This window comes from Xenopus laevis, chromosome 2S (assembly GCF_017654675.1).
Source record: "Xenopus laevis strain J_2021 chromosome 2S, Xenopus_laevis_v10.1, whole genome shotgun sequence".
NCBI lineage: Eukaryota > Metazoa > Chordata > Amphibia > Anura > Pipidae > Xenopus > Xenopus laevis.
The window spans coordinates 125,408,376-125,433,990 of record NC_054374.1 but is presented as its reverse complement, the minus strand read 5'-3'; the positions used below and the strand labels follow the sequence as shown (position 1 = coordinate 125,433,990).

General features: G+C 39.2%; 1 protein-coding gene, 1 long non-coding RNA gene and 2 other non-coding genes across 5 annotated transcripts in view; 3 read left to right on the top strand and 1 right to left on the bottom strand.

Annotated features, from left to right (window-relative positions):
- The first annotated feature begins 3,636 nt into the window (after positions 1-3,636).
- On the top strand, positions 3,637-7,357 carry LOC108709794. The gene is made up of 4 exons (XR_001934693.2): positions 3,637-3,794; positions 4,977-5,286; positions 6,388-6,501; positions 6,873-7,357. It is a non-coding gene; the product is annotated as an uncharacterized LOC108709794 (long non-coding RNA).
- On the top strand, positions 6,188-6,318 carry LOC121400856. Its single transcript, XR_005965979.1, has one exon. It is a non-coding gene; the product is annotated as a small nucleolar RNA SNORA31 (small nucleolar RNA).
- On the top strand, positions 6,673-6,803 carry LOC121400855. The gene has a single exon (XR_005965978.1). It is a non-coding gene; the product is annotated as a small nucleolar RNA SNORA31 (small nucleolar RNA).
- Positions 7,358-12,495: 5,138 nt separating the features above from the next.
- The window catches only part of gtf2f2.S (general transcription factor IIF subunit 2 S homeolog), a 102,329-nt gene continuing 89,209 nt past the window's right edge, over positions 12,496-25,615 (bottom strand). Inside the window, 2 exon segments of one of the 2 annotated variants that reach the window (NM_001088797.1) lie at positions 12,496-13,073; positions 23,075-23,218. In NM_001088797.1, coding sequence (NP_001082266.1) covers positions 12,954-13,073; positions 23,075-23,218 — 264 coding nt within the window. In that variant the 3' untranslated portion in view covers positions 12,496-12,953. 2 annotated transcript variants of the gene reach the window in all.

The window sequence follows — 25,615 nt, the reverse complement described above, 5'->3', positions numbered from 1 at the left end:
AAAGTTAAAAAAACTTAAAAATGTGACCCTCGAATTGAAATCCTTTGATTTCGAATATCGAAGTAGAAGGATTTTTAGCGATCGATTCAAAGGATTTTTTGCGATCGATCGAAGGATTTTTATTCGAACAAAAAAAAAATTCGAAAAGTGCTCTGGAAGGTCCCCATAGGCTAACATTGCACTTCGGTAGCTTTAATTTGGCGAAATATGAAGTCAAAGTTTTTTTTAAAGAGACAGTACTTCCATTATTGAATGGTCGAATAGTCAAAGATTTTTACTTCGAATCGTTCGAATCAAAGTCGAATGGTCGAATATAGCCTATTCGACGGTCGAAGTACCCAAAAATTTACTTCAAAATTCAAACTTTTTGAAATTCGAACCATCACTCGAGCTTAGTAAATCTGCCCCTTAAAATCGAAATTTGACCCTTGATAAATCTGCCCCATAGAGAATCCTGAAGGTGAAAAACATTTTCCAATTGTTAAAGGGGCCATCTGCTATCGAGTTCTGCATGAGCTGGAGTATTTTCAGATTTGAAAAAAATCTTGAAAAAGTTTTTTTCTCCTTTAAAAACTGGACGTAAAAAATAGAAAAAATAGAAAAAGTCCCAGAAGGAGCTTGGAAAGGCAGGGCAAAATTCGAGCTCAGGCGTAAGGGTAAATTGTATCCTGTATCACATGGTGACTTTGTTATTCAAATCTATCGAAGTACACATAAATAGGTCGAAATTCGATTTTCTTTTTTCACCTCGATCTTTGATAAATCTGCCCCTAACAAATCCACCTTTCTTTTATACATGTAGGGGTGCCACCTGTATGGTTTGGACAAAGACAGTTGGTTGAAAGAACCTGTCCCAGAACATGTAGAAAACTGCAAATTGAAGCCTGAAACTCCCCAAATCCTGTTTATTGTGCCATAGCCCAGTCCCATTACATCATACCCCACCCCTAAACATCATCACACCAACCCTGATGTCACAGTCCCACCACTCTGATGTCATGGGCTCTGCCCCTGGATAATCAATGTCTGGTTCCCAAACAAGCAAAAGGTGGGGGGAACCCTACATACATGTTAGCACCTTGGCAGTGGTCATTTAATGGTTGGGTGCAATGCCCATAATAGACATAGTGATAAATAATGTAGATGAGATGACCAATTGTGAGCAATAGAGGGCCTGACTTCAGGATACCTAGAAGAAATAACTGGTTTATAGTATGAGCACTGTTAAATCTAAAACAGTAAGACAATGCCCCAAACTACTACCTGACTGCTACTAACATGATCTTCATAAGATTATTCTTATATAGACAGACCCACGGCTACATTCTGGAGCTATTGCTGGCTTCAGGTACCAAATACAAGTATCATAAATCATTTCGTGGTTCCCACTATCTGTCACTTTTAATCTCCAATGGACCTTGTTTGATGATCCCCCTAATTATAATAAACTTGATGTCCATTATGCTACCAAAAAAAAACAAAATCAGTTGCGGCTAGTAAGTTTATTATGAATGTTACGCATATGTTCACTATTCTGTACTTTAGATTTCAATGTCATTCTACCAATGTACAAAATCTTACAAGGACACTCCCATAAGTTTCTTTTATGTGTAGTTAAATATGTGATTTCATATTGTTACTGAGCAACATCTAAAGGACAAGGAAACCATAGTTTCCTGGAGGGGTATCAGGCACATACGTCTTCCAATAACAAATACAATTTACAAATAGCCTAAAAGAGAAGGAAAATCATCATTACAGGGAGAAAGGCCAGTTATTATTATCGCTTGCCTGAGACTTTGGGTACCAGCACCAACCTGTGACACTATTGTAGAAATGCCACATCATCATCTTCTTCTTACACTTGGTGGCTCATTTATTAGCCATAAGTTGAGGAGTAGTAATATTTTTATACACCAAAATTTGGATTTTCACTGCTGTGCACAGTGGCTGCAATAGATCACTGGAAGACAGAAGAAGATGGTGACATGAGACTCCTACAGTAGTAACTCAGGTGGGTGCCATTTTCAGTGAAAAGGAATGCCGACCCAATATCTCAAGTAACTGATATTAATTATTGGGGTACAAGGGGGTAACTGACAAATTAGAACCCCCCAGTGATTTTGCCTTTCCTTTTCCACTAAAACCACTGAAAATAACACACCGTTTTTGGGACTTTTCTGTATACACATTTTACATTATACATTTCTTAATGCAATTGTAGATGAAAGCAGCATTTGTTTCTCTTAAAACGGTTGTTCACCTTTGAATTAAGGGGCTTATTTATCAAGGGTTGAATTTCGAATTTGAAAAGCTTTGAAACTCTAATACAAAAAGACCAACCGAATAAGTCAGTTTTTGATTGAATAGGTCTGTATTCTGTAATATAATAATATTTTCTGTAGTCTGTAATAGAGCATTTGATTGAATTCGAATCAAAGTTTTTCCCAAAAAAAACTGTGATTTTTCAAAGTCCACCAATTGACTCCAGAGAAGTTCTAGGAGGTCCCCCATAGGCTAAGACAGTAATTTGTCAGGTTTTAGATGGCGAATGGTCGAAGTCGAATTTTTAAAGAGACAGTACATGATAAATTTCGATATTCTAATTTTCTCTTTTTTTTTCAAATTCGAACAGAATTTGGACTATTCCCTAGTCGAAGTACACAAAAAATAGATTGAAATTAAAAAAATTTGAAATTGAAAATTCACCTTGACCTTTGATAAATCTGCCCCAAATTGTTAGTATGATCTAGAGAGTGATATTCTCAGACAAGTTGCAATTGGTTTTCATTTTTCATTATTTGACGTTTGTGAGTAATTTAGATTTTTATTCAGCAGCTCTCCAGGTGGCAGTTTCAGCAATCTGGTTGCTAGGGCTCAAATTACCCTAGCAACCATGCATTGATTTGAATAAGAGACGGAAATATGAATAGTGGAGGGACTGATTAAAAAATGAGTAATAAAAAGTAGCATTAACAATACATTTGTAGCATTTGTTTTTTTTTAGATGGGGTCGGTGACCCCCATTTGAAAGCTGGAAGAAGAAAGCAAATAAAACAGAAACTAGAAAAAATAATTAAGGATTATTTGAAAAGTTGCTAAGAAAAGGCCATTCTATACCATACTAAAAGTTAACTTAAAGGTAAACCACCTCTTTAAAAAGTCAAGTGTAAATGATTTCAGGAGTCAGCACCAGCAGTGCATAGGGCAGCCACCAAGCAGGTATTTTACAGTCTGTTAGTAAAAATGCTGCTTGATGCCAATTGTATTAATGGGGGGAAACAATAGAATAGGAAGAGCAGTTTTCTCTTCCATTAAAGGTGGGAACCCTAGCAGTTAAGAGTATGGATTCTTTCAGACAGATGCTACTTTTAATAGCAATTAAGTTGACACATGAATGTTAAAGCCACTGAACTTGTTTAATGCATTAAAGCAAAGTTGCTTTTCTCACTACAAACACCAGGTGTCATTTCCACACTCACCAACAGAGGCCGCTGCTACACTAACAGCTGCGTAAGCACACTTGCTGAAGTTGCATAGCTCCTCCCCCGAAACACTGCCGCCCAATTGGACACAATGACGGACGTCAGAACACTGATGGCGCATAGCTTGTTCTACTTCAATGCGCATGCCCTGATTACGTCATGAGAGCTGCGACGACCTATATGAGCCGAGTGAGACAGTGACTCGCTCCTTTTCTTTCCCACCCTCCGCCTACAGTGGTCGTTTCTGCGTGCTTCGGCGGTATAACATCTAGGCCGCTAACATGATCGTCTGCAAGGACTGCATTACCGGTGAGTTGGCTCTGGCAGACTGGACGCGTGATGGGGATTAGCGGCAACTTTTGGAACATTCCAGCACTACCCCCGCGCTCAAGCCAGGGCGATCACTTTCAGGTTTTGATTAGGAGAGACAGTCAGGGGTTAACGGAGAGCGTTACGATTTCTAGTCCGGTTATTACTGCGGATGTATATGAAGTCTCGGACGGAGGGGCGGCAGCTCAGGACGGAAAGAAAGCGGTGGCCCGTATAATGGTTGGGAACTGTCCCCCTTTGTCGCCTGAAATTCACTCGCTTTGTGCCTTCGCGGACTATTTTTCCGTAATTCGGCATGCAAGTACCGGCATTTTTATTAAAAAATAACTATAAATGAGATATATTTTTCCTTTTTCAAAGACTGGGGTACAGAACCCAACATGTGCTAACTCCAGACTGCTACACAAGTCGGTCCCAGTGCATGCTGGGTATCGTAGTCTTACATTAAACTTGGCAGTTGAAAAAATTGTTACACAAAAACTACATTACCCAACATGCATTGGGAGACCCCGGATTGGCACATTAGGGCAAGAAAAACTTTGGCTGGTTTCCAACGTACAAACCAGCCAAAGGCACAAAAAGTAGCCCAAATCCATACCTTGGCTAGTTTGTACTTTCAAAACAAGCCTGGGTTTTAATTAAGTAGCCCAATTTGGCTGGAAATCCGCTGTGTGTGTGTGATCGGCGAGACTTTTCACATGGCTACAAATGCTGTGGGGAGGGATGCGGCCATATTGCTTCCGGGGGCCCATTCCCTGTAAGCTTCCATTGGCATAGGCAGGGGCTTAATGTTTATGGGTCACATGCAGTGATTGCTGTCACTCTGCTGATGCTAAATGTCCACAATTGCATCAATATCCCCCTGACAGTGCTGCTTTTGGCCATTTCCACTAATGGAACCCAATTCCATGTTGTTAGTTGCCCGCCAGCATATCACAAACTTGTCACTGGAGCCGATTATCTCATTACTAGGCTCCTACTTTCCCTAGCAACATGGGATTTTGAACAGCACTCTGGCAGATTAATAGGAGAGCATCTGAATAAAACTCAGGTTATTACAAATGTACTACTGTAGCTTTCTGGTATCAGCGATGCCTGCTAGTTATTGAGTATTCTTTGTGGGCCTTTTTTAAAAATTGCCAAAATTCTCTCTGCTTGCAGGATATGTGCCAAAGTCGGTAAAGCTGGACATAGACGTGCAGATAAACCTGCAATATTGGATGAACGATCATGCGGTGCCATCTCCCGACCTGCCACTAACCATTCCGATCAAATAAAGTAGTAAAAGAACAGATCAGCCGATGTTCTGCCCCTGACAGCAATCGTACGATAGTTATGTCTGACAAAGCTGTTTACAGTCTCCCACTGAAAATGTTACTATCGGCAATACATGCAGAGATATTATCAGCAGCCGACAAATCTTCTAGCCTGTCTGATCGACTGAACGACAGGCTGAGACCTGCCACAAAAGGTATTAACATGTACTTGTAAAGCACCAGCATATTCTGCAGTGCTGTAAAATAGTGGTTTATACAAAAACATACAGAATTACATACATAGTGACCAGTAACAATACAAAGGTGAAGAGAATTTTTAGTTGCTTATATTATTTTAGTATGCCCGTCGATAAGTTGGCAATGCTTAAGGTAAATGCAAGTTGTGTGCACTTTCTTTCCATGTAATTTTCCTGTAATGTTGAAATTCTCAAATGATTCTGTTCAACCCATTCATGTGGAAATGGTTTCCTTCATCACTTAATTTTGATGATTGGATGTGAATTAATTTATTTCCACACAAAATGCACGTCAAAAAATAAGTGCTTTAAAGTAATTAAAATATAATGCCGTGTTGTCCTGCACTGGTAAAATTGATTATTGTTTATATAAATAAGCTGCTGGGTAGCAATGGGGGCAGCCATTCAAAGGAGAAAACACTCAGGTTACACAGCAGATAGCAGATAAGCTCTTGTCTAATGGTGTTATCTGTTATCCATTAATTAACCTGTGCCATACAGACATTTTTCAATTTCCACCATTGCTACACAGCAGCTTGTTTATATGAACTATAGTTGTGTTTCTGAAGCAAACAGATCAGTTTTTTTCATTTTTTTTTTTTGATATTTTCATTACTTTAATAAAACACTTTAAATGTTTTGGTGTTACTGTTCCTTTAAGCTTAAGAGATTTGGTAAATTCATATTGGGGTTTTATGGGCAGAGGCCAGTTGAGCCATTCAGAGCTGTTAATTTCACATTTCTGCCACACTGGCTGACATCTGCCCTGTTTGATGGACTTCTAAATTAGGGAATTGGGGGGGGGGGGGGAGGGAGAGGTTTTATGGCTTACTGATCAACCATGATGCAGTGAGCATTTACGCATCCATTGATAGACCATGAGCTATTTAATTGCTTTTTTGGTTTGCACAGAGATGCAAGAGAAAAATTCCTCGCGCTTTCTGTCTGGCTTAATATGTAGCTTTTCAGATTGAATAGAGGAATATAAATGCAGCCTTACTCTGCTGTTACGGACCGTCTGTAGGATGAAAAGTAACTTTTTTAATCTTACTTTTTCAGTAACATTCCTTTTGATTCTTCCATCTTGGCTGCTGCTTTTCATCCAGGAACACCAGGACTAAGCAAGATCTAGCAGACTCTAAACAGACGGATGGCTTGAATATTGAGAAATGTGTAAGTTGAAATAAACACAATACTTATTCTGCAAGAAGCTTGGTACAGATGGGACAAGGAAATTGGGCAATTTCACATATTTCTGCCACACTGGCTGACATCTGCCCTGTTTGATGGACTTCTAAATTTGGGGGGGAGGTTTTATGGTTCATGCTGATGCAGTGAGCATTTACGCATCCATTGATAGACCATGAGCTATTTAATTGCTTTTTTGGTTTGCACAGAGATGCAAGAGAAAAATTCCTCGCGCTTTCTGTCTGGCTTAATATGTAGCTTTTCAGATTGAATAGAGGAATATAAATGCAGCCTTACTCTGCTGTAACCGACTGTCTGTAGGATGAAAACTAACTTTTGTAATCTTACCTTTTCAGTAACATTCCGTTTGATTCTTCCATCTTGGCTGCTGCTTTTCATCCATGAACACCAGGACTAAGCAAGATCTTACCGACTCGAAAAAGACTTGTACATTGAGTTTTTTTTGTTTTTTTTTTATGGCCCTGAATTATTTTTTTTTTTTTTTCTTGTCGCTTAGATTGAATAAAGCCCATCATTCTCCACTGTAGACATTGCATTTTGGTTTAATCTGCAATAACTCTTTCAGACAGACTTTGATTGGCAGAACATTTTTAAAAGAAGTGGACCTTCAGTTTGTGGACAATTTTCACACTTGAGTAAAAGTATTCAATCTGCCTCTGGGCTCCAGGTTTTTAGACTCCTCTGCCAGAATGTCTTTCAACATTGTAGCGAATACCTCCTGGCTCTGAAGGGGTTTGTTACTGTGCAAAAACAACCGGGTTGTAACTTTGTTTGGATTTGGAGAATTATTGACTTGCCTAAATAAATACGCTTACGCAGATTACGTTTAAAAGTGTCTTATGTACAACTGAAGGTCTCCTATACCCTAATATTAACCTGCAAATTAGTGGGGTAAATCCTATCCTTGGGGAAACACAGATTAATGATGTGAAGTTAAAAGCAGAGCTCACACTGGTTTAATGTGGCGTCTGTCGCTGCTCTCGCAGGAATCCGGCAACTTCAATCCAGAACTAACCACTTTCAGAATAACCCGCTGTATTAGTTAACAGCTTATTTAAACACACTGGGTGGCAGTGGGTGAGTAGTTTAACTAACGCGTTTTGTGCCTACAATACCGGCACGTCCTCAGATAGAGATATAGAAAGCCTCATCTGTTCATTGGTGTGGTCCTTGCTCAGACCCCTGGTTTGTAGCAACTGCACGTGTGCTGGAAATTTCAAAAGGGAAGGAATATTACAGAAGAGCCAGAAAATGGTGCCTATGAGCTTGGCTGTGCTTACTCTGCACCTATAAGTGAGTAAGGAGTTAGGGGTACTTTCAGCGGTAATCACCTATGTGGGGGACTATGTAGGGTAGGGTTTTTTTAATCATTGGAGGGTTTAGTTATCCTTTAATGAGCCAAATCAGTCCTATCTGATGGGAAAATCAAACCTGTTCAATCACCAATCAAGCCCAGTATTTGGACAGATAACCTGCCAAGTCAGTGCTTATATCTGCCTGTATATAGCCACCTTTACCTGAAGCAAACCATTTTTATTAGATAACCCAGGGATGTGCAACTCAGAATCAACATGTTAAGTATATTCTCTTCTAGTTCTATAGCACCAGCCTATTCTACAGGACTGTACAGATATATTACACGAGTATACGTGCCTCTCAAGCTTACGACCTGACCCCCCTGCAACTATCACAAACACAAATGTACACGCATTTAAAAAAAAAAAATTTTAATAATTTTAGGGTTTGGATGGAGACTGGAACCCACTGTGAACACTGACAACATACAAACTCTGTGCTGTGGTTGAATTCAACCCCATCATTCCAGCTCGGAAAAGTAGCCTAACCAGGACTAGGTTTCTTTAAAATAAAACCAAAAAACATTGACAGAGGTGCAATAGATTAGGACTCAGGCTATTGACTAGTTCATTTGGTCATGCCTGTCATCTCAATTTCAGCTTTGTTTCCAAACTGGACAGAGATCAGGGCTGTGATTGGGCCATTGCAAGACATTCCATTTTTAGTTCTTGAGCCTCCCCAGTGTTTCTTTACCTTGTGTTTGGGATCATTGTAATAGTTGAAACAGCTTTCAGAACTTTGTGCCCAAAATTAGCCTGAGCTGCTGAGAGCACATCAACTTTAAAGCGAGAATGGAAGTGTTGACTGAAGACCAAGCTGCTGCTTTGCATATTTCTTCTGGAGAAACCCGAGCACTGAATTCCCAGGATGACGTTAATGCTCTGGTAGAATGAGCCATTAAAACCTTGGGACTAGCCATAGCACTTAAAAGAATAAGCTTTGCTGATGCAATCTTTAGAAGCCTTCTTTCCACTTCTGAAACCCCTCTGGAAAAACAAAAAGAACTGTTGTATTTCTGAAACTTTGTTCTTTTAAGGTAGCATTTAAGGCACCTAACCACATCCAAGTTGTGCCATAAAAGTTGCTCCTCATTTTGAGGGTTTGAGAAAAAAGTAGGTAGCACCACCAGTTGATTAAGGTGGAAATCTGATACTACCTTTGGTAGAAATTCATCACTCAGCTTTAAAACCGCTTTATCCACAAAAATAGAAAGATGTTTTTCAGACATTAAGGTCAAAATGCTTAAAAGGAATTTCTTCAATAGGCTCAAAAGGATCAGACATCAAAGCTTTAAGGACTAAAGGAATATCCCACAGAGGTTTCTCGGCAGTTTGGTTTAAAGATGCTTGACGGCTTGAACAAATCTAATCACTAAGGGATGGGAAGCCCATTGAACTGTATTTAGAGCAGACAAAGCTATGTGACTTTTCAGTGTATTCAAGCCGAGTCCTTAATCAAACCCCTGTTGTAGAAATTCCACTACAGATTCAGCAGTAGAGTGGAGCAAATTCCCACCATGAGTATTACACCAGTCAATGAATATACCCCAAATTCCATAATATATGTTGGGATTAGAAGTTTTCCTAGACGCCAACAGCGTGTTTATCACTTTTTCAGAGAGACCCTTTCCTTTTCACGATCTGCCTTTCAATCTCCACACCGTTAAAGATAGTTTTTCCAAGTTGGGGTGCAGAAGAGGTCCTTGAGACAGAAGGTTATAAATCAAGGGTAGTTTAACTGGGTGATCTAAGGCCATCAGGAAACAACTGTCTCCTCCACCACCACAGTAATGATCACATCCGCACTGTCCTAACAAATCTTCCTGAGGACCTTTTGAATTACTGGAAAGCCAGGGGAAAATTCCACTTCTTCGAAAATGCATCCACAAACAGGGCTCCTTTCTGCAGAAATCTGGAGCAAAATGTCTTCACCTTCACATTTTTTGCTGTTGCCAGGTCTACTTGGGGCATCCCCCATATCTCTGTTAGCCTCTGGAATACTTTCTGATTCAGAGCCCAATCTCCTGGGTAAATCTGACCTGCTGAGAAAGTCTTCTTCTGCTTTCAGTTTGCCAGAAATGTGAATCGCTGTAAGATTGGTCATATGTTTCTCCGCCCAGTAAAGGATTTTCAGGGCAATGTGAAGAAGTGAAGAGCTTCTTGTTCCCCCTCCTGTTTGCTGATGTATTTGACTACTGAGTAATTGTCCTTTACAATTTTGACTGGTTTCCCCGTAATCTGTTTTCAAAAAGCTAGAACAGCTTTCCATACTGCAATCAATTCTCTCCTGTTGGATGACCAATTCTTTGCACTCTGGGCAAGAATTCCATCTAGATGAGCTCCCCAGCCTGTAGCACTTGCATCTGTATTATTTTTTATCCAATTTGGCTCTCTTAAATTTAATATTTTTCTGAGAGTGGAAGGGTTCTCCCATCAGGTTAGATCTTGCATGGCATTCAAACTTAAGACAATTATCTGTGAAAAATTCTCGATTTTGTTTCTCAAGTTGGTCTTGTTGCAGCATCCTTGTGTGGCACATAGCCCATTTGACCGCATCAATAGTAGAAACAATCATCTGCTGACACTGTTTTACTGTTTTGCAGTTGTTTACCCGAAACATCTTCACTTTTTCTGGAAGAGAAATAACTTCCTTTATTGTATTGAAGAGGACTCCTAAAAAGTTTAGGGTCCGAGTAGGAACTAGTTGTGATTTCTGCAGGATTTACTAACCAGCCGTGCATCTGTAATGTCCTCAGAACAAATTGAGTGTGGACTTCTAATGCTTCTGGACTTTGACTCTTCATCACTACGATGTCGTTTAGATACATGTAAATCTGAACACCCTGAAGTCTTAGGTGAGCAATAACTGGTGCTAACACTTTGGTGAAAGTTCTAGGAGGCGAGCCTTCAAACCCTTTTTTTTAAAAAAATAAATAAAAAAAAAAGCTTATTATTGAAATCTTACCTTTTTTAAACTTAAATTTAATCTCAGATCCAGAGAAATTTAATGGAATTGTAGCGCTACTAGCGCAGCATTCATTCTTTTTATTCTCTTTTATCTCTAAGGCACTGAGGATTTGTTGGTTTTATAGCAAAGTTAGCTCTCCTTACAAGACAGTTAAACGTAGTAACGAGACCACAGTCCTCAGTGTTCTGCTTTTCTCCTACGTGTGGTGTCCCAGGGCTTAGACCAACGCAGCTAGTTTCTTCGGGACAACTCCACCTCTATACTATTTTCTAATTTCTGACTTTTATTCATGAATGGCTGACGCTTTATTTTTAATTGTTTGATACCATGAACTCACTTTAAAATTACAACTTAGATTATTCATCAATTGTGTGTAGATAATTTTTATTGAAAGTCACAGCACCTAATTAATAGCACTTAAGCTCTTTAATCAATTTAATTATTTGTATATAACACAATCGATTGGAATACCATTAATTGTATGTTGGTGCTAAATTGATTGAGAACAAAGCATATGATTATAATAGCACTAAGTACTTATATAATTAGATCTCCATTAAATTCAGTAAGGTAGTGTGGGGTTTTACTGCTTTACTTGTTTTTAATATCCCTATTCTGGTTTATAGACCACTACACAGCCTGAAATTGGGTAATACAAGTGAGTGAACAATAATTACAGTGAACTATATTTTTTGTTTGTGATCAAACACCCCCATATCATGATGCTTGTGCCACCATGTTTCACTGACTTCACACTGTACTGTGGCTTGAATTCAGTGTTTGGGGGTCGTCTGACAAATTGTCTTTGGCCCCTAGACCCAAAAAGAACAATCTTGCTTTCATCAGTCCACAAAATGTTGCTCCATTTCTCTTTAGGCCAGTCAATGTGTTCTTTGGCAAATTGTAACCTGTTCAGCACGTGTCTTTTTCAACAATGAAATAAGGCTACGGGCAAGTGCGCCAGTAGGCTTCCGTCTATCATGTCCTAATAAATGTTTTTGTATTTTTAAAACACCTTTTGTTATTTTTAAAAAGACTCACATCCTGTTTGTTTTGCATTATATGCACCCTTAGACTGGGATGAATGGTGAGTTTATCTCCCATATTATTGTTTCTTTATTGGACTATAGAATATTTAGGTAGTGCCTATAATTGAACTGGTATTTCAGCATCATTTTTTTTATTTCCTTTAATTTTTTAACTTTAGACCTTCTTTGATCTTCCTGGAGCTGATCATTGGCTTAGTCAGCATTATATATGTATACAGGTTATAGCAAATAGTACTAGGGTGTAACTTAAAAGATACAAGGAGGTTGGGTCAACTACATTGAACTACATGGTTTTAAAAGAAAGGTTCACCCTGGTTTTAAATTTGGTGACTAATGTGATGCTGCCAAAGACACCTATGATTAAGTACCAGAGGGTATGAAATGCGTAAGGTGGGTCATATGGGGTCAGTATGTACTATTTTTAATATGCTAGCTTAATAAAAATTTGACTTTTTATAATTCGCATTTCACGGGATATTCTTGCTAAATAAATATATGCTGGTTAACTGCCAAGGCTACCATTTTTTTTTATTAGATAGATAGATTCTGAAGCACAAATTTCCAATGAAACCCAAAACTGAAGATGGCTGGCCTTATTTTTCTTTTTTATTAAGAACCAGTGTTAAAAAACCTTAGAGCACACAAAATTGAAATACAAAGAAATAATAATAAGTCAGACAGTTATAATGAAAATCTGCTTTAGTCTTAAGAAGGTTAAAAAGAAAATATACTTTTTTGAAGTCTGAAAAAAGAATTACCTAGCAAAACCCACAGTTTGTGCCAGTGGAATGTACATTATTTGCAAGGGAAAATGACACAAGGTTTTATTTATTCCAGTTCATGTGTGGCTCTATGAACTATCTTTTAGGAAGCATTAAACAATGCCTGTGTATATGCCCCATATACTATGCTATGTTTGAAATGGAAAAATATTATACTTCAGCTTATGAATCTCCACAGGGGGTGGAGTTTTGGGCAGTATTTGCTCTGGGCCTGTAATGCATGGTTCCTCCCGGACGTTGTACATTGGGGCCCTGGATCTTCCTAGTCACTCTTGTCTTCTCCTTGATAATGTCTGTATTCTGGCTTCAGCTCCCATGTGTTCTTGTGAGTTCCTTTCATGTTGTAAATGCCGATGTCTCTCAGAATTTCTTTCAGATAGGTCTGCAGGGAATGAATAGGAACAGCTGGGTTACAACTCGTGGATGAAACAATAAAGAGATTGGATTGGTTGTACAGTCAGGTAGATTCCATTCATATCACAGGCAGAGGTGGGAGTGGGCATTTCTTCACTTGGATATTGAAGCACTATTATGATTAGCAGCCAGTCCTAAGTGACTGATTATCTTTATTTATATAGCACCAATTCTGCAGCACTTTACAGAGGTTCTATATCATTCACACCAGTCCCTGCCCCAGTGGAGTTTACAATCTAAGGCCTAGTAAAAGGGCCAGCATACCTGCCTGTGTTTGTTGGAGGAAACTGCAGTATTTAGAGGAAACCCACTCATACTCAGGCAGAACATACACATTTCTTGCAGGTAGTGCCCTGGCAGGAACTCACCCTAGGGTAGAGTCCTGCACGGGTCAATTTTTTGGGACCCGTAGCCGACACCTGCAACCCGGACCCGCATTCTTAACCGATTGGACCCGCAAGTACCTTATCCGCAACACAGACCCGCTGACCATCAAGAATCAGGAAGTGCTGTCATTGTAAACCAGAAGTGACATCATCGGAAGTAGATATGATCAGGGAAAAAAGACATAAAACAGGAAGTGCTGTCTTTGTAAACCGGAAGTGATGTCATCGGAAGTAGACATGCCCAGAAAAAAGACGTAAATATCACTATTGAGAAGACCCGTGGCCCGACCTGCATACTAGCAGAACCGCCAACCGTGTCTATACCCGCACCCGGAACTTCTACCCACAACCCACAGGGTACCGCAGGTTTTTGCGGGTAAGCGACCGCTGCAGGACTCTACCCTAGGGTCCTAAAAGTAATTTCTGCCACTTGTATCCATGACTTTTACCAAATCTCAGGAAATAAATGAGGTAGTACCATGTCTTTATACTTCTGGGTTTCTCCTAGATGTTACAGTACGATTAGACCAAATGAAATACATTATCCTCAAATAGCAGAGATCTCCCTTCTTGCCCACTATATGGAACACCCACTGGCAAACAAAGCCTTTAAATGATGAATATGACAAATTGCTGCATTATTACAATAGCCATGTGCAAATAACTCAATGTATAAATTCCTGTTAGGAGGTGCCCAAGGGCAGAAGAGACAGAGACTGGTGTCAGTGAGGTGCCGATAGCTGTAGTTTAGCTGCATCTGAAGGACTGTGGGTTGTGTCTGTGTTTTGCCTCTATTTTAGCAATTGGGAATAGCAGCATGCGTCACTTCCTTTGTTGCACAGTAACTGGCAGTTGTAGTGGTAGTTGAGGAACACAAGTATGCGCTGGCATCTTGAGCAGGTCTCACACAAACACAGGATGGGCTCATTTGTTATTGGAACACTAAAGTCCCCCGGCTGGGTTATAACATACAACAAAGGCTTAAAGCAGACATAACGGCTGCAGCCAAAAATGATTTTTTTCAATATATCTTCCTTTAAGCCTATACAGTTCTCAGAGTGCAGCTTTTTAACAAAAACCCCTCCCTCTCCATACTTGCTGGCAGCCCAGGCTCTAATGCAGGAGTGCCCATACTTTACTAATGTGAGGTCTACTGATAGGGGCATATTTATCAAGGGTTGAATTTCGAATTCAAAAAACGTTGAAATTCGAATTCAAAAAGACCAATGGAAATTAAGTCAAAGGTTTTTTTTGGTAGAATAGGTCCGTTTTCGATGAAATAGGTCTGTATTCAGCCGAATTTGAATCGAAGTAATATCACATTGAATCGAATTTGATTTTAAAGTTTTCCCAAAAAAATAAACCCATTGATTTTTCAAAGTCCACCAATTGACTCCAAATAGGTTCTATGAGGTCAACCATAGGCTAAAACAGCAATTCGGGAGGTTTTAGATGGCGAATGTTGAAGTCGAATTCCTAAAGAGACAGTACATAATAAATCATAATATTAGAAATTTCGATTTTTTTTCAAATTCGAATCAAATTTGAACTATTCCCTAGTCGAAGTACACAAAAAATAGCTTGAAATTAGAATTTTTTTCATTTGAAAATTCACCTCAACCTTTGATAAATCTGCCCCTTAATGATGTTGTCCCATTATGATCTACATCCATAAAAGCACTGTTAGCTTTCTGTTCCATGGAGAATATTACTTACATATTATATTGATTTATGGGAAAATTTATATTGCTATATTTAACAAACAACTATTTCTTATGTAACCTTAGCATAATAAATATCTGAATTGAAATCGTGAAACAGGAGGGTGATATAGACGAGCTGTTTGTTGACAGTGTCTTGAGATCTACTGATCATCAGCTAAAGGTCTACTGGTAGATCCCGATCTACCTTTTTGGCACCCCTGATCCAACGAGTGAGACAGACCAGGATTCCTATCAGCACTTGCCAAGTAGACAGTGGCGCAGCACAGTGGACACCACTTATTCTTCATTATCCGATTGCTATGCTATAAAACTTTAAAGGAGAACTAAACCCTAAAAATGAATATGGCTAAAAATGCCATATTTTATATACTGACCTTATTACACCAGCCTAAAGAAATGATCCAGGACTTCAAACTTGTCACAGGGGGGTCACCATCTTGGAAAGTGTCTGTGACAATCACATGCTCAGTGGGCTCTGAGCAGCTGTTGAGAAGCTAAGCTTAGGGGTTGTCACTAATTATCCAGCAGAAAATGAGGTTGGTCTGTAATATAAGATGATGCTACAGGGCTGATTATTAAATTCTGATGATAATTGCACTGGTTTCTGTGCTGCCATTATTTGTATTAATTACTAATCAGCCTTATATTGTGACATTTCTATTCTATGTATACTGTATATTGTGAGTGGGTCCCTAAGCTCAGTAAGTGACAGCAGCACAGAGCATGTGCAGTGAATCAGCAGAAAAGAAGATGGGGAGCTAAGGAGACATCTTTGGAGACACAGATCTTTACTGCTAAAGGGCTGTGGTTGCCTTGGGCTGGTACAGAAACCCGAAACATAATGTGAAACATTTATATCCTACTTCTTTAGTTAAGCATTAGTTCTCCTTTAACAGCCTTGCCTGTTCCCAGCCTGGTTTAAATTACCTTTTGCAAAGACAGAAGCATGTGGCACACGGCAAACTCAGCTGCTGCAGAAGTGCCCAAATGCTACTATGCAGCCTGTCATTAAGTTCAATTTAGTATGCCTGCATGCAAATATAATTTAACTGCATGAAAGGCTGCAAGAAGAAGTGCTGCTGAGCATTTAGAGTATGGCATGAATACATTCTGTCTTATTTGCTTCAGCAATGCTCTATCAACATGTGCCAATAGGACAACTGAGCTGGCAGTTTTTAGACCCTGGGTTGTTGGTGCTTCCTCATTGGTAAGTCTTCTAGTTCCTCAAGGAAAGGAAATAGAGTAGCCAAAGTGAGTTCTTCTTTGCAAGCAAAGTGCAGTTTTTAACATTCCACTGGATGGCAGCAACTGACTACATGCAACTGCCAGCTGCGCAACTAAAGGAAAAAAACTATATTATATAAGACTAACGATGCTAATAGTGCTGTTTGCAAAATTAATATTATTATTATATGGGATTATACCCCAAACCCATGTCTTGCAAATAAAATGTTATAGTTAATATTCTGAAAGTTAAGCATACTAATAGACCCACTGTAAAGTACCTGTTATCCAGAACCCTCGGACCTGGGGCTTTCCAGATAACTGATCTTTCTGTAATTTGGATCGTCATACCTTAAGTCTACCATAAATTCATGTAAATATGAAATAACCCAATGGGCTTATTTTGCTTTCAATAAGGATCAATTATGTCTTAGTTTGGATCAAGTACAAGGTACAGTTTTATTATTACAGAGAAAAAGGAAATCATTTTTAAAAATTTGGATTATTTGGATAAAATGGAGTCTATGGGAGACGGACTTTCCGTTATTTGGCAAATGTCAATTTTCACAGTAGTAGGTTCAATTTGTGAAATCAGTCATTGTCATTACGGGGCTGTTGTGTCACATTTCTATGTATAAGACGGGTGCAGCTGAAGGAACAGTCCGGCATCACTCATGTTTAATAAAGGGGTGGTTCACCTTTAAGGTAACTTTTATTATGTTATAGAATGGCCAATTCTAAGCAACTTTTCAATTGGTTTTCATTATTTTTTTATTTTTTTTTAGTTTTATAGTTATTTGTTATTGTTACTTTTTTTTACTGATCCTTCTATTCAGGCCTCTCCTATTCATATTCCAGTCTCTTATTCAAATCAGTGCATGGTTGCTAGGGTAATTTGAATCCCAGTTACCAGATTGCATAAAAAACTAATTAAAGAGCTGCTGAATAAAAAGCTAAATAACCCCAAAACCACAAATAATAAAAAATGAAAACCAATTGCAAATTGTCTCAAAATATCACTCTCTACATCATACTAAAAGTTATCTCAAAGGCATACAACCCCTTTAAGCAATATACTTTCAACAAACACCAAAGGAATAAAAAAGTAACATGAAGAAGTGTTCATGTAGCAAAACACACCGGCCAAGGACCTTGGGCAGGGGGACTGTATTCAATATGAAATAACCCCACTTAGCTAGTAAAATGGGGGGGGGGGGGATATAACAGTGTTGCAAATGGAGGTTTAGGGTGGCCCATCTTCTGTTTAGTGGCTTCTTTAGTTGGCTGCTGTATTGCCTTATGTTTTTGTTTTGAAAGATTTCCATGGCATTGTAGAGTAGATGGCACAAATTCTGGTGGAGATGCCAAGCGGAGTGCTTTTAACTTTGGCCTAGGGTTGCCAACTTTATCTTTCTATCTTTCTTCCTATTGATAACATCAAGCATCATTTTTAGTGACCAGTTGATTCTATTCTATTACCCCACTTCATGTCATGGTATACTAATTCAAAGATACAAGAAGCCCCAAGCAAATAAGAAGCAGGTGCTTGTACATACGATTCAGTAATACACTACAGGGGCTGTAGTCAGGGACAGCGGAATAACTGGTCATGGCAGATTCCAATAAAGTTGAATGTCAATTTTGTCCTGGGCACCATGAACTCATTACACTGGGGGACAATAGATACTGACCAACGCAGACATTCCCATTGTCATTCAAGCATGAGGAACAAATGTTCTGCCAGCCAACACAGGTAACAGCTACATTTCAAGAAGATAGAATTACATTAAGGACTGTAAGGGTAGGGGCACACGGCGCGATTTCGCCGCGATTCTGCGCTAAGCGAGTTGTCGCTGCGTTTTTTAAGCCGAAATAGCTTTGCTAACTTTGGCGCTGGCGTCAATGCAAATCGCGGCGAAATCGCTGCGCTAATTCACACGCGGCGATTCGTTTTCTATTGTCGTCCGAAGTTGCCTCGCTGGGCGTTTCCGGGCGACAGTAGAAAAAGAATCGCCGCGTGTGAATTAGCGCAGCGATTTCGCCACGATTTGCATTGACGCCAGCGCCAAAGTTAGCAAAGCTATTTCGGCTTAAAAAACGCAGCGACAACTCGCCCAGCGCAGAATCGCGGCGAAATCGCGCCGTGTGCCCCTAGCCTAAGAGCTGAAGGGACCAGGGCCCCAAGAATTGTAGGAAAGGGATTATGTCTTGCAATTGTCTTGCTTTAGTTGCACTACATCTACCTGAATAGCTAAAGGGCTGCAGGTAGGGTCGGACTGGTGGGTGCAGGGCCCAGCATGGCTGCCGTCCCAGGGGCCCCCACACCCCTCTACAGGGGCCGCCACCACCCACCCTCCACCACGTAAATGAAATCTGCGTTCAGCATATTGGGGGAGGGAGATCAGCAGCATGGGGTTTTTATGTTTTTTATTGAAAACTTTACAACAGAATATAAGGGATCCGCATACCTCCCAACATTTTGGGAAAAGAAAGAAGCTCTCCCAAGAGACCTGCTTATCTTAAATAGTTATAAAAGTATCTATTCTGGCCTCTCTGCCAAATAAATTAGAAATTTTTATCTTTTTCTGCTGTCAGTGCAGGAGATCGAAGAGAAAGTCGAGATATTTCAGTAACAAACCCAGGACTGCGGGCTGAGCTGTCAAAATCGGGACTGTCCCGTGAAAAACTGGACAGTTGGGAGTTATGGGATCGGTTCTGAGCTTGCGGGGCCCACCAGGTTTTTTCCCAGTGTCCCGCCTGCCCTTGGCTGCAAGCTGAAAATCCCTGTATTTTTAATATATAAATATAAATGTACTATAAAATATAAGGATATTAGAAGTCACATGAGTTCCATGAAAGTGCAAGGCCACAAGCACAATGAATTTATAGGTATAATGAAACATGTAGTAGTTTTCATTCATTGTGCCTGTGGCCTTGCACCTTCATGGAACTCGTGTGACTTCTAATATATTTTACAGTGCATTAATATTATATTAATTATTAATATTTATATTATTTAATATTTAAATAAAAAATACAGGGATGTCCAGCCAGCAGCCCTTCAGGTAGAATGAGGCATAGAGGAGGGGCAGGCAATATATGATTGACAGCTGAGAGTTTTAAATGCGTTTATAACAGTTATGGATGTTTTAATTAAAAAAATAATCTGGGTTTAATGATTGATTTTAAAAGAACTTCTATTATACAGCTTTTTATGGCGACTGGTCTTTAAAGCATGGAATACATTGTTTCTTATGGTGTGCAATTTCAATAAGTCATGATGCACAGGTCACACCTTTTAAGGAGCTGTTCACCTTACTTTTAATATGTTACAGAATGTCCCATTCTTGGCAACTTTTCAATAGGTCTTCATTTTTTATTTTTTCTACTTTAAAATTGTCGTCATGTTCTGCTTCTTTCCAGCTTGCAAAATAGAGGTCACAGACCCAAGCAGCGAACAAGGATTGCTTTCTTAGACTACAATTTTATTGTTACTTATTTATTACCCATCATTCTGTTCAGGTGATGTATTATTTCTACTCAAGTCTCTCATTCAAATCACTGCCAGGTTGCTAGGGTAAATTGGACCCTAACCAGATAGCTGTTAAAAGCTGTGAACAAAATGCTAAATAATTGAAGAAAAAAATGTTATTACCATGTAGACAGTGATATTCTGAAACAATTACAAATTGTTTCAGAATATCACTGTCTACATGGTAATAAAATTTAATTTCAAGGTGAACAACCCCTGTAAGTACCTTTATAAGAAAATATTTCAGGTGGTACATGTGGCTTGTGTGTATTATACTATAAAATAACATTTATTATACAAAATAATATGTCCTTTGTGCTTTATACTGATCTGGTAAGACTTTGCAATATGTTAACTGTTTTCTAGGGTCAGATACCCTGTCAAGTACAAAGCTGATGACTATGTTGCTACTGTTTTCATTACTTTGTATTGCTTCTATATGTACAGGTACTACACTGTTTTCACTCTGATAAAAGCCAGGTTTCTAGGCAAAGGGAAACTAGCAACCAGGCAGCAGTTTAAATGGCAAGTAGATGAGTCACTGAGTAATTAAAGTGAAACAATCCAAAAACAAAAAAGGCGGTATCACCGTGACTGTGACCCTTAACTGCATGGTAGCCCAATTCTTGGTCCGGGCCATAAAGATATTAAAGTGATGCTGACACTAAAAAATTTATTTTCAAAATATTCATCTACAATAAAGGTCATGGTAATCGTTTTCGTCAATAGTTCTCCTTTTGTTAGTAATTGGTTTTTGAAATTCATAAACCTGACTGTTTTACCAACCTGACCGTCCCTTCTTAACCTGTCAGAATTTCTTATGCTAACGGACTCCTGCTGCACAAATATGGCAGCCCCCTCATACAGGAACAGGGTAGTAAGAAAGGTAATGTAAAAGCATCAGGCAAATACTTTTATGGCAAAATTATAAATAGCATTCAAAGGCAATGATATGGTAGATAAAAAAAAAAAGATTATTTTCTGTTGTCTCTCTCTTTAATGAAAGACTTGCACTATGGGGAGTGGGTAACATGAGGGCAACATTTCAGCAAACCAGATAAGTGAAAACATAGAATGCGAATGGCATCTGCAGGGACTTATCTTTCCAAAGAACAATATGAAAATGATGCCTTTGAAGTAAATAAGGCAAAACAGTCCCAGCAGCACATGGCAGGCTGAAAAAAAGCACTGGGATTTCAGAGAGAAAATCCCTAAGGCCATCAAAGCAGTGTGTGCAAGCGTGTGCTGCAAAGTGAAGCCGGGCATCCAGCAAACGAATACAAATCAAAGGCAGCCAAGGATATTCCATCTGCTCAGAAAATGAGCCCAAAGGAGAATAATAAGAGCCATTGGAAGGAGGGTGCATATATATGCTTAATAGATGCTAGTGTTCCACGTCTGCTCTAACAAATCAAATCCTCTTATGCTCGTAGAGCACTGCGGTTAGGCTGAAATGCTGGCAAGTAATTGGAATAGGAGGAAAGTGTCACAACAGGAGTGCTCACAGGTAGGGTGATCTTCTCATGTGAGCTACAAAGCAGCAAGATGAGAAATCAAAAGATTTAAAATACAGAGATGTCGGCAAAAACTGTACGACAAGTGGCCTGTTAAATAGGTAACCCAGGTTTGCCTATATGTTTTTCTCATTTCAGTATTAGAGCCATTGTAGTCAAAAGAATGCTGTCCTTGTGACTTGGATTAAAATTCCCACATCCCTTATATGAAAACAGCAAACGCTGCAAGACAACAGTCACATTAATATTTTATATTATTATTAGTATGTGTAATTACAGAGTGCTACATATATTATGCACCACTGCCTCCCAAATGAGATGCGTTAAAAAGCAAGCAGATGAGGAAACATTCATTATTTCGGGTTTTCGCTGAAACATGACAAAACGCATTGGGATTAATATTATTAGGCAGCCTTATGGATGGCTGCGATTTTCTAGCTGCTGACTTGTGTGGCTGTAAGCATTACCACCCTACAGGGACAAGGGAGTGCATATATAGGTGGTGGTGGTGTGTGTGTGTGTGTGTGGTGGTGGTGTGTGTGTGTGTGTGTGTGTGTGTGTGGTGTGTGTGTGGTGTGTGTGTGGTGTGTGTGTGGTGTGTGTGCATGTGTGTGTGGTGTGGTGGTGTGTGTGTGTGGTGGTGTGTGTGTGTGTGTGTGTGTGTGTGGTGTGTGTGTGGTGTGTGTGTGTGTGTGTGTGTGTGTGTGTGTGTGTGTATTTATTTGATCCTGTTAGGTTTGGCTCACTAATGATATAAGATATAATATGGTAGGAGGTCCATGGTGCTGAATATGTATTACTGTCTGTACTTGTTGACTATATTAAGAGCAGTGGGGGTTAAACCTTGTGAGATACTGATTCACCTGTTGAGTGTGTTTATTGGTTACCTTTAAATAGGAAATTATGTCATGATATTATGTGATACTTGACAAAGAAGCGGGAGCTTCGAAACGTTGCAGCAATTTTTTCATATAAAGGACTTTTTTTACTTGCAATTGGAAGTCTGGACTTTTTTGTTTTGATATATGTTTTGTCCATAATTTGGACTAAGTCACTGATTGGGATACCGCTCCACACCAGTTTGTACGGATATATATATATATATATATATATATATATATATATATATATATATATATATATATATATATATATATATATATTATATATTGCAATGCAAAGCGACAAGGAATTTATAACAAAGTTGTGCTGTTAAAAAAAAAGGTTGGTTTTATTGATTCTGACGTTTAAGTTCCGTATTGGAACTTTCATCAGATAGAAAACTATATAAAATATATAAAAAACAGGTAGAAAAGCAATTAAATCTGTGTGCAAGCAGTGACTCCCATCCTCCATGAGTGATTTGACCCTATCAGCATTATAAAGCCTTAGATCGCTCACTTTCAAATAATCATAGCCGTTCGTTAACCTTGTGAGCATGCTAAGGAGCCCTGTTAGTGGCTGTTATAAAAAGATACCCAGGCTTAGCTGGAATTAGACATATGAGAGTTGCTCAGCTGCCTTATGAAACAGCCTGTGTTTACAACAATAATTTCCCTCCCTGCAATCCCAGGCTCGCAGGTACTCACCACAGGCTGCTTGGTAATGTCCACGAGATCCTTAATGTTGTAATACTGGTGCTTTTCAAATGCAGAGAACAGCATATCCAAAACCTGGTGCTTATCTACTCGAGCTCGCTTGCCATCATCCTTTTTCTTCTTCTCATACTCAATCTGCACAGACAATTATACATGAATTATCAGTCATCGGATTTCATTCTGCAGTTGATATATTTATATTCCACCAAAAGTAGGTAAACATAAAGCAATATCTATCATGGCTATAGTTTTACATAAGGATCAGCAGGACCCAGTGATAAAATGAAAATATATACAAGGCCTCTCGGATGAACCTCCTATGCCTTAAACATTAAGGGCTCACAACTGGACCTAGTGACTCCCTTTGTCTGGAAACCACTGGCAGTGTCTGTTTTCCTGTTTTTCAGATATACACGCAGTTTTTAGGCCGAAAAACAGCAGTAATGCTAATGTTTGGTGTTCCCCACTGAATTGAATGGCACCCTATCAGTGGCAATTTAATTTTTAGGCTAACAAGAATCAGTCCTGACATCATCAGGTATTTTCTTTTTAAAGTGTTGGTGTGGGGGGCAATTTAAATCTCAAACATTTACCCCTTTAGGGTTTAGAAGCACAGAGAGGTGGAGTCAGAAGCAATTTTGAGGATCTGGAGGCGGAGTTGCTGAAAATGTTCAGACTCTGACTCCTAATAACTTTAAATACAAGCACTGGAAATAATCAAATCAGATTAAAGAGCTTCTATGAAGGAGGATATCGCAGAAGCAGTTCTGTTTCTAATAACAATACTTTTGTTAATTTTGGATTGTATTTAAAAGCTGTTGTACAGCTACATGCCAAGTTCAGTTAAAATATAAGTTGCTTAAGGTTTCCCAATGGTTTTATGTAGTTTAACTTCGATTTTGGTTTAGATTAAACCAAATGAGTCAGAGGTTACATAAACAGAGTCAAGGGATTTATGTACTGACTACACAGCCCTGATATATTAGGTGCAACATTTGCTAAGAGCCTAATCATCTACAGCAATAAATTAGCAGGTAGTTGTCCATCACCTGTTTAGGTGGTTGCTGTGGGTTACTGCACCTAGGTGATCTCTGAGCCTTTTATTGCCTTCTTATGCATACTCCCAAAATTCTTGCATGGTGCAATACATGCTCCATAAACAATTGAAAAAATTTGAATGAAGTGAGAATAACATGGAATTGTAGTACGGGGAGGATCAGGGTGGAACTGGCCTGCCAGGGTACATGGGGATCCTCTGTTTCACCCCACTGTATAACATTTCCCATCAACTCTCTTGTTTCTACCACAGAGCCATGTACTACAGATCCATGTACTACAGATCCCATTTAGCATGTGTACATCTAATGGTTCATACAAGGGGTCCTGGCTGTACTCTAATGAGCCCTAGGAGACCCAGCCTGATACAGATGAGGTGTTCACATGAATTGCAAGCTAAAGTGAAACCGCAATTTTACATTCCCTTATTTTTAATTTTTCCCTCATTTTTGTGGTCCCACCTATATACTATGCATAATACCTTTCCCTGATATTACACCATGCCTGCTCCTTTGCATTTGCACACGCTCTTGCTATAAGTGGTGCACAAGCAATGTTGCAGACTAAAAAAGCAGGATTTCTGTACAGCAGACCCCACAGTCCGGGCACCCCTCTTCCCCACCGTGACCGGGCCTTGCTTCCTCTATAGTTACACACCTGAAATGAAGACATTCACTGAACTGAAGGAAAGTAGGTTTCACCACCAGCAGAGAAAGGGTGTTGATTACTATAAGGACAAACAGTTTATACAATGAGGCATTCATCAGTGTGCTGGAAGAGTTCCTACCTAAACCCAGGGAATAATTGGATTGATATTTTGGGATGAGGAGGGCTTTATTTTCCCATGAGGATCAACTGACAGTTGGCCTTCTCAGAGTTTTGCTCGCAATTCACTGAATCAATAGGTGTTTCTGAAAGGTTGAACTTCGTGGGCTTATGAAACGGATGATGTGAAAGCTACACTTGGTTGAGAAATGAGGACAGGAGCTCCAATGCATGCCTACTGCAGTCCATTGTAATTACATATGCACATGGATGTTGCTTAATTTGTTTCTTAATCATATTAACCCTTTTGCTGCAAGGTACCCAGCAGGTTTAGTTGTGCTTCAGGAAAGGCATGTTGCTAGGCAATGTATTTTCCCATAGTAAAAACACTTATGTAACAGGAGTTTCTGGAATATATTTGTTTCCCAATCTTAACAGTTTCTAGGTTACAAATGATGCAAGCCTTGTGATCTATCTCTGCCAACTGTAGACATTGTACCTTCTTTGTCTAACTGTCTTGTATAATAATAAGGTTCTGGTAAGCAAATTACCAACACCCCAAGAGCTCCACTGGCCTTTTTGATGCCAACATTTTACTAGAGGTATGGGATCTTTTATCTGGAAAATTGGTATCCAGAATTCTCCAAATTAGGGGAAGGCCATCTCTAATTGATTTCATTTTAAGCAAATAAAGTTTTTAACCATATACAT